This window comes from Pipistrellus kuhlii, unplaced genomic scaffold, assembly GCF_014108245.1.
Source record: "Pipistrellus kuhlii isolate mPipKuh1 unplaced genomic scaffold, mPipKuh1.p scaffold_m20_p_53, whole genome shotgun sequence".
Taxonomy (NCBI): Eukaryota; Metazoa; Chordata; class Mammalia; order Chiroptera; family Vespertilionidae; genus Pipistrellus; species Pipistrellus kuhlii.
The window spans coordinates 621,501-635,922 of NW_023425555.1; the positions used below are offsets into that span (position 1 = coordinate 621,501).

Consider the following 14,422-nt stretch of genomic DNA (forward strand, 5'->3'; position numbering starts at 1 on the left):
TCTTTGGGGGGAGCCATTATCATTAAATAATTTTTTTTTGTGTGTTGGAGGAAAAACGGCCAGTTTATTTTAGACGTAGATGGTGATCGGGACTTTGGCTTCTGTAGGTCAGTGGCTGGCAAACCACACAGCCCTTGGTCAAATCCACCCACGGCCTGGTCTTAAAAATAAATAAAGTTTTATTGGCATACAGCCACATCCATTCATTTATGTATTGTCTATGGCTGCTTTTGCAAAAAAAAAAAAAAAAAAAAAAAAAGGTAGTTGAATAGGTGTCACCAAGACCACGTGCCCATGACCTATTCGCAAGTCTAAAATATTTACTGATTGCCCTTTACCCAAAAAGCTTGTTGACCCAGCTAGCGTGATGATTCCTAATAGAATTTAAAAACATCTGTATCCTGTGTAAGAGCACCAACTATTGATTGCCCTTAGCAACTGTTTCTCTTTACAAAACACACACACACACACACACACACACACACACACACACAAACTAAGTTCTTTTGTTATGACCTGATAATGAATGCATATGATTAAAAATCTGGAAAGGCCAGAGGTACAGAATGGTGTGCAGTGAAGTGTCCCGTGTGTTACCCCCTCCCCGGGGACAATAAATGCTATCAGTGTCTTAAGTGTCCTTCCAGAGAGATATTACACGTGCACACACACACACACACACACACACACACACATGCACGCACGCACGCACGCACAGCGGCTCGGTGTGCCCTGGCCTTCCTGTGCCCGGGGGATTGTTCTGAGGCTCATTTTGATTTTTTGCAGCTTTCCAGGGTTGTGTTGGATTGGTGGATGTGTTGATTGTTTCCAGTTGTTTGCAACTCTGAACATAGTTGCAATGAATAACCTTAAAGAATACACTTGGCCAAGCAAATCGAGAGGATAAATTCCTAAAAGCAATACTCGGGTTGGTAGAATTTGCCAAGTGCCCCCCTCAGAGGCGTGACCATTAGCACTCTCCTCTCCGTGACAGCGCTATTCTCTTGGCCCTCGCTGCTTCCCGTCACCAGGGCCAGCTTGAAACGGAAAAATTGGGAAGTCTGAGCGTTCATGTGTGTTTCTCTTCGTATGAGTGTGGTCGAGCATGTTTTTATAGAGTTGAGCCATTTCTACTTTCTTCTTGATGAGCCACTCATGTTCTGGTCAATGTTCGTTTGTTTTTCGTTGTTGTTTTTTAAATGTTTTTTTTTTTATAGCTCATTGTAAATAAAGGGCAACTATGTAGAAACCATTTGATAAACTGTTGCATCTTGTATACACAAGGTGTTACATTTAAATTTACTTTAACTGCAGAAAAGACACTAAAGTGAAACTGAAGGGTTTGCTGAACTTGATTAAACAGACTCACAAGATTTAGCAAGAAGATTATGGGAACTTGCCGAGGGTCCTTACTGCTTGCTTTCATAAAGCTCCACGTTGTCATTTTGAACAGGCTCCGTTGACTCACTGCAAGGAAGGAGAGGAAAAAAATGTATTTACATGTTTCGCTTCCTCTTCTAATCAAATTATGTAATTTGGTCTGTAACATGATTTCCACAGCTAATTTATCTTCATTCTCTATTTAAAAACAGATTCGTGCTCGCCACCATGGCTTCTGCCATAGCTCTCCTCCCCTTGCTGGAATCAAGCAGATAGGGCTGGGTCCCCCTAAGAAAGAGCCAGGGGCACAATCCCGGAGTTCTCCCTGTGCCAGGAGCGCCTCTATCCTTGACAACCATAGCCTGGCTGCTCTCTGTCCCACTTCCCTCTCTCCACACGTGGTTGCAGCTGTGTTTGGTGGCGACATGAGGGGCCAGCCAGCTTCTTGTCTCTGTGGGTGACTCGCTCTTTGAGTACGGTGACCAGACGTCCCGCTTTTGGCGGGACAGTCCCAATTCCTAGCAATTTGTCCCGCGTCCCACAGCGTTTTTAAAAAGTCCCGATCTTCTGACCGGTTTGGCTCAGTGGATAGAGTGGGACAAATTGTTAAAAATAGGGACTGGTCACCTTATCTTTTTTTTTTTTTTTTGTCCCTCAGCATTGTGATGGCTTTACCAGGCTTGCCTTGCGTGGGCCCTTCTGTCAGCGTTTTGGGCCCTTTTGTATGCGATTCAGTTCTCCATTGTTTTGGGGGAACTTCCTTTGGTTGGATCTGACTCTTGTTTTCTATTCTACTTATGGGTTAGGTGCTTCAGAGACAGGAGTTTTCCTTATGTCCTCGTCCTCTTGTTCTGTGCCTGGTCTTTTTTTCCCCTCCCTCACGCTGTTAGCTGTTTTTCACCTGGGGATTCTCTCTAACCTCTCCCCTGTGGAATTGGATAGCCAGCCTGGTTTATATTAGTTCTCTAATCGAGTGTTTTCGTTTTTAGTTCCTTTTTTTGCTTTGCAGTCTCCCCTCTTATCTGACTCTGTTTTATCCTACGATCTGAGGACTTTTACTCTGCCGGCTTTGTGTTTTTATGAAGTTTATCTGCCGTGGAAGCTATTCTGGAGGGGTGTGGGGTAGGGTCTTTTTCTAGGATGTTTTCTTCCAGGTTGAGTTTTTCTCTGTTATCCACTTCGTCCCCCCCCCCGCCCCTTCCCTTTTCTTCTGAGTTACAGATTGTATCTTCCATTGCAGATTGTATCTCCTAGCTGGCTTACCGTTAGCATGGGCGGTTTAGGAGGACTGGTTCTGAGGACAGACTGGAGTCCCAATGACTTGGTCCTGTCATTGATTTGGGGTAAAATGCTCTCTGTGTTATCTTTTCACCTGTGAAATGGACATGGAGAGATGAGACAGGGGCCGGAGACCGGGATGCCGGGACACAGGCTTTATCGGAGAGAAGACCCTGCTGGGCTGCCTTCCAAGGAGAGCACATGTGCGGGGTGAACACGCCTTTGAGCGGAGGAAAAGGAAGGGACGGAGTTGAGGGCACTCGGCACAGGCTGATCGGTGGTTCATGTAAGGCACGTGATTAGGGACCTGGGGACTTAGGACTCAGGGGCTTAGGGTGTTTGGCAGGTGCTGATTGGTGGTTCAGTGTACAGTCCACATAAGGTGCCTGGTTAGGTGCTCAGGAATGTCTGTGCTGCAGGTGGAGTTTACGTCATTCTCCTTCCATCCGTTGGAGGAAGGGAGATCTATCAGAAATAATCCTGCCGAAACCGGTTTGGCTCAGTGGATAGAGCATCCGTCTGCAGACTGAAGGGTCCCAGTTTTGATTCCTGTCAAGGGCATGTACATTGGTTGTGGGCACATCCCCGGTAGAGGGTGTGCAGGAAGCAGCCGGTCGATGTTTCTCTCTCATCGGTGTTTCTAGCTCTCTATCCCTCTCCCTTCCTCTCTGTGAAAAATCAATAAAATATATTTTTTTAAAAAGAAATAATACTAATTCCCTCCTTACAAAGTTGTTGGGGGACTTACTGGTTGAGCATGTACACGGCTAGGCTGTGTCATCAGCGGAAGCATCACCGGGGCTCCCGAGCCGAGAGGTCCGTGAAGACCCCGCTCCTGCTTAGTGCCTTCGGTCTCTCCCCCTGAGCTCCGCACAGGGCAAGAGGCGGCGAGGGCCTGGTTAGAGGTTCGTTTGGGGGTTTACTCTATGAGGTCAGAGGTGTGTCCTCTTCCTTGGAACCCTAGTTTGGGGTGATCTCGCCCTGGCCGGCCTGACTGTCCTATCATTGTCCCCAGGTGCTTACTACGCCCTCCGTTCACTTCTGTTCCTGTCAGCATTCGGGGTCCCATGGCAGGGAGGGTCAGCCGGTGTCCATTCTGTGCTGCCCCAGAATCTCTGTCCCCACCCAGCCCCCACTGTCCAAAGTGTGCAGACTGCGGTTGCGCACCGTTCCTTACCGCTTTATCTGCTGCTGTTGACCATATTCCTGGCTGTTCATCTTCACCTCTTGTTGTTGGGAACGCGCAGTTCTCTGATCGAAGTTTCTTCTGCCATCTTTTTTCCAGAAATCTTGTGGGAGCTTTTAAAAAAATCAAAGAGAGAGAGAAAATAAAACAAAACAAAACATTCCTGGACCCAACCCTGGCCCTTCCATTTCAGAGGGTCTGGGCTCGGGCCCAATGTCTCCTTTTTAAAAGCCTTTCTCTGCGGCTCTTACGATCAGCCATGTTTAATGCAATGCCCTTGTTAAAGGTCGTATATTTCTCTCTTACCTTTTAATTAGTCTCTCTGCAGAGCAAGTTAAGTATATAAAACGCTTATGATTTTTCAGGAAGATCCATAAATTTAAAGATGCCTTTTGTGGTTTGTTGGCTTGCTTGTGTTTTTCTTTTTTTCTTTTTTTCAAAATAACCTCATCCAAATAAGCCTGTCTCAGAGAATGGAAATGGAAGTTGACCTTTTTTTCTGAGAGACATTCTTCAGACCTGGAGTTCACCTCTAGGCCTCTGAAGCTTTCAGTCTTCGGCTGGCCTTTCTGGGTGAATTATTCAGCGATGCTCTTAGGAAGCATTTGGATGCTTAGATGCTAACGTGGTCAGCGGCACGCAGGCACCCGACCCTGATGGTCCTCAGCGTGTCACCCGCCACGGTCTCCGGTCCTGTGTAAGGTTTGACTGTTTGATGGGAATAAAGAAAGCTGTTTCACCTGGGTTTGTTCAAGTTATGTTACCTTCAGCTGGATGTAAGAATTACTTGTATGGCTGCCAAGACTGGAAGCTAAAAAGAAAGTGAGGATTAAAAAGAAAACGCCTGAGCCCAGCTGTGGTGGCTCAGTGGTTGAGCGTTGATCTATGACCTGGGAGGTCAGGGTTCGATTCCCCCTCAGGGCACATCCCCGGGTTGCCGGCTCCATCCCCCGTGTGGGGCGTGCAGAAGGCAGCCGATCAACGAATCTCTGTCATCATTGATGTGTCCATCTCTCTCTCCCTTTCCCTTCCTCTCCGAAATCAATAGAAAAATATTTTTAAAAAACAAAACACACATCTTTAAAGTTTTGAAAGAATTTTCAATAGGGTTTGAGTGTCGAAGTGGCCTGTGCCCTCCAGTGGAGTCAAGCAGGCTGTCCACGGCTCCACCTGTGAGCCAAGACTCGGCTGTGCAGTCCATCATAGGAGTTTCTCCTTCGCACGTGGTGGGAGTGGAAGGAAATTCGTGGATTCCGGCCGTGGGAGTTTTGTGATTATTTTTTTAAACTTTAAAACACAAAAACTTAAAAAAAGAACACTGATGTCATCCGTCACCCCTGACTTCTCGCTTCGCCCTGTGTAAGGTGACGTGTCGCTTTTCTGTCTTAGGAACCTCTCGAAGAAATACCAGCCCAAAAAGAACTCGAAGGAGGAAGAAGAATACAGGTGTGTTCACGTGACAATGATGTGGCCCTCTCCATGCCCCTGGGGGAGGTGGTGAAGGAGGGGAGAGATGGAGACCTCCACAAATGAGTTCATTCTCTTCTCGCATTTATGTTCGTTTTTACATTGGGGGAGAGAAAGCCAAAAACCTCCTCAAGGAGCTTTTCTTGTGCTGAGGCACGAGAGCTTGTGCAGATGGTTTCAGTTAGGGTAATTAGGAAAAGCTCAGGACGGAATCCAAGCAGGTGCAGGGAGGATGGATTGTGCGTTCCACAGCAAGCATGTCAAACTCTCGGCCCGCGGGCCACATTCGGCCCACAACGAACATTTTTGTGACCCGACCAATATCACAATATGTCAGAAATGTTTTAGTAAAAATTTCGTAACTTAATTTTTACAGTACATAATTATTTTTTTTAGATATATTTTATCGATTTTTTACAGAGAGGAAGGGAGAGAGACAGAGAGCCAGAAACATCGATGAGAGAGTAACATCGACCAGCTGCCTCCTGCACACCCCCCACCGGGGATGTGTCTGCAACCAAGGTACATGCCCTTGACCGGAATCGAACCCAGGACCCTTCAGTCCGCAGACCGACGCTCTACCACTGAGCCAAACCGGTTTCAGCTGTACATAATTATTAATAAAGAACTACAACGTTATTAATGACTACAGCTAATGACTGGTTACTATAATCATGCTGCATTCATCTCCCTTGCATGCCTTACACACAGGTGCACCATTTCTCTCCACTAATACCAGCAGCGAATATTGTAGCAGCTGATGGCCACATTATTAGTCTTGCACTGACTTGTTGGGTGTGCACAACAGGAAATATTTCACTTTCAGAGAACAAAAAAAATAGATTTATTTGCTTTACGCTTACTAATTTGTGCAGTTATCCAGTGTCTGGTAAGTTAATGTTCAAGAAATATTAATTTTTATTAAAATGTTCTATTAGTTTATGTTAACGATGACTCATTTATTTTAACCCTTTGTATTCAGCATGTCTCTATCAAAATAAACCTACATTTCTATGAAAACGGGAGCTTTTGGTTTTTTTGCGGCCCACATACACTTACACCTTGTTTATTCGGGCCGTGTTAGCCTTTGAGTTTGACATGCTTGCTCTACAATCTTGATTTGGCTTTGTAACATCAAGAGTCTCATTCAGCCTAGTTCATCCAAGAAACATGTCCATGTCAGCCAGCGACTAAGGCATTTTAACATGGGCAGTCCCAAGGTATTCCGTCTCTAACTTGGGGCTAAAGATCCGTTAGGTTCATGCACACACAGCGTGCACATGTGTCTTGGGTTCTGTTTGCACTAAGTATTAGCAAAGCCAGTTACTGCCCTGCAGAGAGCGGTTCAGTTTCCACAAAACGAAAAGGGTTTCTGTGGTAATTAATTCCGAGCCGTTTCGATGGAAACACTCTTACGTGTAATGAACTGTCAGGGTCCTGTGGGAGGTTGGTTTTAATGACTGTTTCTCCGGCGTGGAGCAGCGGGAGCGCGGGTGTGGCCGCGGCTGAGAACGGCGGCGTGTGCTCTGTCCCCCAGGTACACGGCGTGCAGAGCCTTCCTCTCCACCCTGAACGAGATGAACGACTACGCGGGGCAGCACGAGGTGGTCTCCGAGAACCTGGCCTCGCAGATCCTCGCGGGCTTGGCGCGCTATGTCCAGGAGCTGAAGCAGGAAAGAAAATCGGTACGAAATCTGTTTTTGCCTCTCAAAGACGTGGGCCGAAGATAAGGGGAACATCCCTAGAAACCTTAAAATTACACAGAATCAGAGATGGCGGGACTTACCCTGGTACCTGTGAGAATCGTATACAAGTTATGGGCCTTGTCCCAGGTCTTTACAATTTTAGGGCCCCCTCTGAAGCACGTCTGTGGGCCCCAGAATACTAATTCCTTTGAGGAATTTAAATATATTTGAGGATAAGCAGTATATTATGGGTGTGCTGGGTGGAATAAGCAGTATATTAAAATAAATGCTGCCGAAACCGGTTTGGCTTGGTGGATAGAGTGTCAGTCTGTGGTCTGAAGGGTCCCAGATTCGATTCTGGTCAAGGGCATATACCCGGTCAAGGGTACATTGGTTTCGGGCACATCCCCGGTGGGGCAGGGGGGGGGGGCGGGGGGGGGGATGCAGGAGACAGCCGGTCAATGTTTCTCTCTCATCGATGTTTCTAGCTCTCTATCCCTCTCTCTCTTCCTCTCCGTAAAAAAAAAATCAATAATTTTTTTTTTTAAATAAATGCTTACAAGGACTTTTAACAAGCAAGAAAGATGACCTCAGTTCCACCCACTTGATGTCTTGGCTCACCCGTTGCTATCTAATGAGGAGGACCTTTTTGCTTCTCTGGACACCATTAAAATCTTCTCATGGCTTTATTGTAAACAGGAGAGAAAAATGTATGCTCAGTATATTCATAGTCGATGTTTGCCCTAAGATCTATTTTTAAGCCATGATCTATATCATTGAGCTTTGATTGCTTACTAGGTGCAAAATAATTTGTTAGCAATAAAGTACAGAGTTGGCCAGTGACACGCTTTTTTTTTTTTTTTTTTTTTTTAATGTTTTATTGATTTTTCAGAGAGGAAGGCAGAGAGATAGAGAGCTAGAAACGTCGATGAGAGAGAAACATCGACCAGCTGCCTCTTGCACACCCTCTATCTGGGATGTGCCCGCAACCAATGTACATGCCCCTGACCGGAATCGAACCCGGGACCCTTCAGTCTGCAGACCTACACTCTACCACTGAGCCAAACCGGTTTCGGCTGAAGTACCATTCTTAATACTCAGTGTAATACCTTTTGTAAAAAATTAAAAAAAAAAAAAAAAAAAAAAATATATATATATATATATATATATATATATATATATATATTATTTTTTATTGATTTCAGAGAGGAAAGGAGAGAAAGAGAGAGATAGAAACATCACTGGTGAGAGAGAATCATTGATCAGCTGCCTCCTGCACGCCCTCCATTGGGGATCGAGCCCACAACCCAGGCACGTGCCTTTGGCCGGAATCGAACGTGGGACCCTCCAGTCCTCACTGAGTCAAACCAGCCAGTGCAGTGTAATACCCTTTGGGCCATTTGATACAGTGGCTGAAATCCTGTCTGCTCAAAGGGGAGATTTCAAATTTGCAGCCTAGAGTATTTCCAAGCTCAATCCAGAATCCTAGTGGAGAGTTATTTTTCATCTCGGTTTTGCTGGTTGAAATAGATGAATCCCTAACAAGAGCCTGCATGGTGACACGGCTCCTCCCCTTGCTGTGGAGGCGTGCGAGGCAGGAGAAGGCAGGTGGTGGGGGAGATGGACATTCTCTTTGCCTTTGTGGCCCTAGCGTGACAGTGAGTCAGCTGTTTGATGTCTGAGCTTTCACATCTTCACAATGGGAGAGTACTAGCTACTCATGCTTCCAGGAGAAAAGATGTGTTTTTCCGCAGCGTTTCCACCTGCGCTGTATTCATTCTCACACACAGAGCCGCTCCCTCACACAGCGGTATGAATAACCAGTGTTGGCCCTGACACACCGATCTGTAGGCTGGTCTTTGGGAAAACACGTTGAGTTTTCAAAGGTAAATTCTTAAAAAGACAATCTTGACTTGCCACCATAAAAGCATAGCGTTTAGGCTCTTCCCCGGCTGATGTCTGGGCCACGCGTTTCTGCTCGGGAGCGTGGACACTGGAGGCCCGTGCTGCTGGGCCTGGGCCTGGCCTGGGCTCCTCGGGGTCCCCTCCCCCGGCCCAGGTGGTCAGTGTTTGGTGAAGTGAAGCCACGGAGCATGGCGGTGGGAAGGAGGCTTTTAGGAACTTTAAACAAGTTTGCTGAGAAGGTATTTTTATTACAAATGAATTTGGGGAAAATAAGCCTTAAATCAAAGCAGAATGCGACTCCTGTCACGTTCGTTCTGGGTTTATGGCTTTGGACTTAAATGAGGGTGAAACGCTCCTTTGAGCTGGTCTGAAGATGGCTCAGAGTTTTCCTGCCCAGTACACACCTCTCTGCCCACGGAGCTTAGCGGCGCATGCATTACCCCGGGCAGCTGAGAGGGCCAGTGTTTGGACCCGCCGCGCTGTGGGTTTGGAGGAAGTTATAATATTTGTCACAGACATGTTTTCTGGATGCTCCTCTCTTCTCTGCCCTTTTCAAGTCTTTGTGTTCCTTTGTTTTCCTCTGCGGAATCTGAGTTTTATTTAAAATTCCAGATGGCTGACGGTCCTCATTGAATGTTTATTCTTTTTTTCTCCCTCCCAGTTTTTTGTTTGTTTGTTTGCTTTTTGAGTGGCTGTTCCCACATCAATGCCATACTTTGCTTTATTCAGGAGTTCTGGAAGTTAATGAACTATTGTATTTATAGAGTAAAAGTAAACAGCTGTTGTTCCTAATTGTGGAGTGAGGACAATAAACACGCTCACACTGGGTTCAGCCTCACCGGTTTCTCACAGAGCCGCACTCTGCGAGCCGTGTCGCTGTGATTTTCTTTAGGTTAATGTATGCTCAGGTTAGCTTCCCTGTGATTTTTTTTTAATCTCAGCTACCCCTGGTCACTGGGAAATTTCTAAAACCGCCTGGAAGGATGGATGTACTTGTATGTTTAAGGATCACCCCAAGCCTGGACACGAAAGTGAGCCTCGCTGCCCCAGAGGCCATCAGGCATGTTTGAAAGTCTTACTGTGTGTGGAGAGAGAGGAAAGCATCTCACCCGGGAGAAAGCCGGGGCCTCCCGCGGGCCGGGCCGGGGAGCTGGCATTTCCTGTCTGTCCGGGGAGGAGAGCGGCGATGACCTCACCGGGCGGGCGGGCAGCGGGAGGGCCTGTTATCTCCCGAGAACAATCCCGCTCTGTGCGGCCTCGGGGCAGCTTCTCCGCACACCGCCCCCTGTCCAGGAGAGGTGTGTGTGCGTGGCTGCCAGGGAGCAGCAGGCACATCTGGCGAGCTGGTGAGCTCAGCTCGCGGCCGTCGAACACCGCCGCTGGCTGGGTCAGGCCCGCGCGGCCCGGGAGGGCTTTGGTTCCATCGGCCGGCTCCTATGCGATCAGGCAGCAGGGGCTGTGTGCGTGCGTGTGGTGTGTGTGTGTGTGTGTGTGTGGTGTGTGTGTGCGTGTGTGTGTGGTGTGTGTGTGTGTGTGTGTGTGGTGTGTGTGTGTGGTGAGTGTGTGTGAGAGTGTGGTGTGTGAGTGTGTGTATGTGTGTGCATGAGTATGTGTGTGGGGTGTGTGTGTGTGTGTGTGTGGTGTGTGTGTGTGTGTGTGCGTGTGTGTGTGTGTGTGTGTGTGGGGGGTGTGTGTGTGTGTGGGTGTGTGTGGTGTGTGTGTATGTGTGTGCATGAGTATGTGTGTGTGTGTGTGCGTGCGTGGTGTGTGCGTGCGTGCGTGTGGTGTGCGTGCGTGCGTGTGTGTGTGTGTGTGTGTGTGGTGTGTGTGTGTGTGGTGAGTGTGTGTGAGAGTGTGGTATGTGTGGTGTGTGTATATGTGGTGAGTGTGTGTGTGTATGTGGTGTGTGTGTGTGTGGTGAGTGTGTGTGTGTATGTGGGGTGAGTGTGTGTGTGTATGTGGTGTGTGTATATGTGGTGAGTGTGTGTGTGTATGTGGTGTGTGTGTGTGTGGTGAGTGTGTGTGAGAGTGTGGTATGTGTGGTGTGTGTATATGTGTGGTACGTGTGTGTGTGTGTGTGTGTGGTGTGTGAGTGTGTGTATGTGTGTGGGGTGTGTGTGTGGGGGTGTGTGTGGTGTGTGTGGGGTGTGTGTGTGTGTGTGTGTGTGTGTGTGTGTGAGCCACATAAGTTTTTATTTTTTTTAATATATTTTTATTGATTTCAGAGAGGAAAGGGGAGAAGGAGGGAGAGATAGAAGCTTCAAAGCAGGGAATCACTGACGGGCTGCCTCCTGCACACCCCACAGTGGGGATGGAGCCCGAAACCCAGGCACAGTTGCCCTGCCCAAGAATTGGAACTTGACCTCTTGGTTCATAGGTCGAAGCTCAACCACTGAGCCACACCAGCCAGGCAGCCACATACGTTTTGGAGGGGCACACGCTATAAAGAGCGATTCAGAAGAGGTCACAGGCACCTGGGCTTTTTCTCACATCCCGTGAAGCCCTGGGATCACGCGTGTGGGTTGGGGTCCCTGCTTTAGGCTGACAGCTGTGGCTCAGGAGGCCTCGGAGGAAGCTCCCAGCAGGCAGGGCCACACCGTGCCTGAAACATAAACTCATATTTATCCTAAAGCAGCCAGTGAAGGCTGGCGGGAGGGTTTCGCGGGTGGGGATTCAGCCGGAGCCATCCCTCCTGCCCCCGTGTGCCCGTGTGTGAGGCCTGTGTCTCCGGGGAAGACGCTGTGCTGGGCCTGCCGCTTCCTGCGCCCCCCGTGCGTGTGTCCTGTCCACTCGGGAGCGGGCACCAGCCTGGAGCTCGGCTCAGGACGTGGGGCTCCAGTGTCTCCCTCTTTATGGGTCCCTCTTTGAATCTCAAAGTGAAATTGGGAGAGATGGGGAGCCTTTTCTGAAAATCACAAAGCACGGTGGTCCCCGCTGTCCGAATGGGACGATCCTCGGGCAGTTCGGGAAAGTTGCGTTTCTGAACGGACGGGCCTCGGGCTGGCAGGGCACAGTGAGCCCGTCTGTCCTGGGCCGTCCCCGGCCTGGCCCTCTGCCTCCCCGTCTGCCCACATCTCTGTCCCCTGAGCGCGCCTCACCACCGCTTCCCTCCCGTCTCGTTCTAAGGGACCTTTGTGGCTCCAGAGACCGGCTTCCACTTTGTACTTCCTCCGAAGTTCAAGGCTTCCCGGCTCTGCCTGGCTCTGCTTACTTCCCCACAGCCGTGGCCCTGTCCTGCGGGTTCGCTGCTGCCTCGGACTCGCTCTCTTTTCGGTGGCATCCCCGTGTCTGCGATGAGGCGGGACAAAGGAAGCCCGGGGCCTGTCTGGGTTCAGAGACACTAAAAGGTGGCTGCTGGAGGCAGCTGGCTGTAGAGAGTGGCGCTCACAGCCTGAAATGTGAGCGCACCGGAGCGAGGAGCATTCCCCTGCCAAGAAGCGCAGTCTTTTCCCGGAGAACCTGCTCTCCCCGTGCGCCCGGCCTCCCAGCCTCCCCGCCTCCCGGCCTCCCAGCGGCCAGGTCAACCGCCAGGTCAGCGGCCTCCTGTGACTCAGCTGAGCCCTGGGACCTGACTGGTCAGGTGGGACCAGGCCGTGCCGAGGGCCTCGGGGCTGCCGGCCTCCTCACCTGCCTTCCCCACGGCGCCCTCCCCGCTTACCTGTCCGCCAGGAAGCAGGCGGCACTGCTAGCGCAGCCAGAGAGAGCTCCTGGGTTAATGGGAGCGCGGAGGGCCCTGCGGAGGGGGCGCTGCGGAGGGGGCGCTGCGGAGGGGGCGCTGCGGAGGGGGCCCAGCGGGATGCTGAGCCCCCGGGCCGCCCCAGGAAACAGGTTAGCGCCGGGCAGCTGCCTGGCCAGGGCTGCGGCCTTGGTCGGGGGACCCAGCCGGCCGAGAGCATCTTCGCTGGGGGAGGTTCTGATAGGCCGGAACCTCTCCATGGCAACCCCACCAGAACCGGAGGGTGAGGAGCCTGCTCACATGTCCAGGCAGGTCAGGTCAACCTCGGAGTCACCCTGACACCTGAGCATGGCAGTGCCCACACCTGGTCCGCAGCAACCGCACATCCCGGCGGCTTTCCTGATGAAAGGGCCCAGCACCTGACCCTCTGCCACCACCTCTCCGGCACCCCTGGTCCAGACGCCCCCAGCCTGCCCCCTCTTCTCTGGCCCCTGGCTCCTCATGTTTGTGAGGCCCGCTCTGCTCTAGCCCTCTGGTGTCAGCGGCAGGCACATACCGGCCCAGGGCCTCTGCAGACTGCAGGAGGGAAATCCACCTTAAATTTAAAAAGACCTAAGGAATGGAAGCGTCTGCCTGCACAAAACAATAATACAAATACTTGTAGCAGCGTTACTCATAGCAGCCCCACGCGGGACAACCCAAAGCCAGCGGCTGGTGAACGGATACACTAGTGGTGGCATAGATCCACGCAGTGGGATGTCGCCTAGTGATAAAAAGGACATTTGTGACACATGGACGAACCTGGAAAAGATCATCTGTTCAGTGAACACTATGAAGTGATGAGAGCCTTAGGCCAGCCACGAAAGATAACGTTGGAGTTTTCATTTCTATGAAACTTCTAGAAACAGCGTATCGATAAGACAGAAAGCTGAGTGGTTGGTTGCCCAGGGCTGGGGAGGATCTGGGCAGGAGGGAGACAGCTAAGAGGTCATGGTTTCTTTTTTGGGGTGACAAAAAGGTTCTCAAATCGATTATCGTGAAGATTGCATAATTGTGTGATTCTATAATAGTAAAAACCATTGACTTGTAAATTTGCACGGGTGAATTGTGTGGTGTGTGAGTTATATCTCAAAGCAATTAAAAATAAAGATCGAAGTGACTTTTGTCTTAAAACGTCCCTGTCACTTTTACAAGTGGCGTCTTAGAGAATTCAGTTATTACATCTAAAGTTTCAAAGGCTACTCTTGGCTATTCTTGTTTTCATTTCCCTGTCTTTTTTAACGCTTAATTTCTTGGGTGCACATATGCTGGTGTTCAATATTTAAGCATTCTGCCCTAACCGGTTTGGCTCAGTGGACAGAGCATCTGCCTGCGGACTGAAAGGTCCCAGGTTCAGTTCCGGTCAAGGGCATGTACCTTGGTTGCAGGCACATCCCCAGTAAGGGGTGTGCAGGAGGCAGCTGATCGATGCTTCTCTCTCATTGATGTTCCCAACTCTCTATCCCTCTCCCTTCCTCTCTGTAAAAAATCAATAAAATATATATATTTTAAAATTTAAGTATTCTTTTAGCGGGTGGACTTTTTCTCTCGTGTTACTGTGCGCAAGAGGGTGCCTGACCCCGCTGTTTCTCACTTCCAGCATTTCCACGATGGACGGAAGGCCCAGCAGCACATAGAGACCTGCTGGAAGCAGCTGGAGTCGGTGAGTGAGGGGCCGGCCGCCCCCGGAGGGGTCTGGGCCAGTTTTCTAACTGGATTTCAGCTGGAATGGGTCAGACTGTTCAAAACCATCGAAAACACCAAAGAGAATGCCTCGGGAGATTTTTCTAATCTGAGTGGAGAGTG

At 49.7% G+C, this 14,422-nt stretch overlaps 1 protein-coding gene across 14 annotated transcripts in view; it reads left to right on the top strand.

Moving 5' to 3' along the window:
• Positions 1-14,422, top strand: part of FNBP1 (formin binding protein 1) — a 94,815-nt gene that overhangs the window by 41,822 nt on the left and 38,571 nt on the right. For all 14 annotated transcript variants that reach the window (XM_036416288.2, XM_036416303.2, XM_036416290.2 and 11 more), the window contains exons 3-5: positions 5,234-5,290; positions 6,849-6,996; positions 14,217-14,279. In XM_036416288.2, coding sequence (XP_036272181.1) covers positions 5,234-5,290; positions 6,849-6,996; positions 14,217-14,279 — 268 coding nt within the window. The remainder of the gene's footprint in view (positions 1-5,233; positions 5,291-6,848; positions 6,997-14,216; positions 14,280-14,422) is intronic.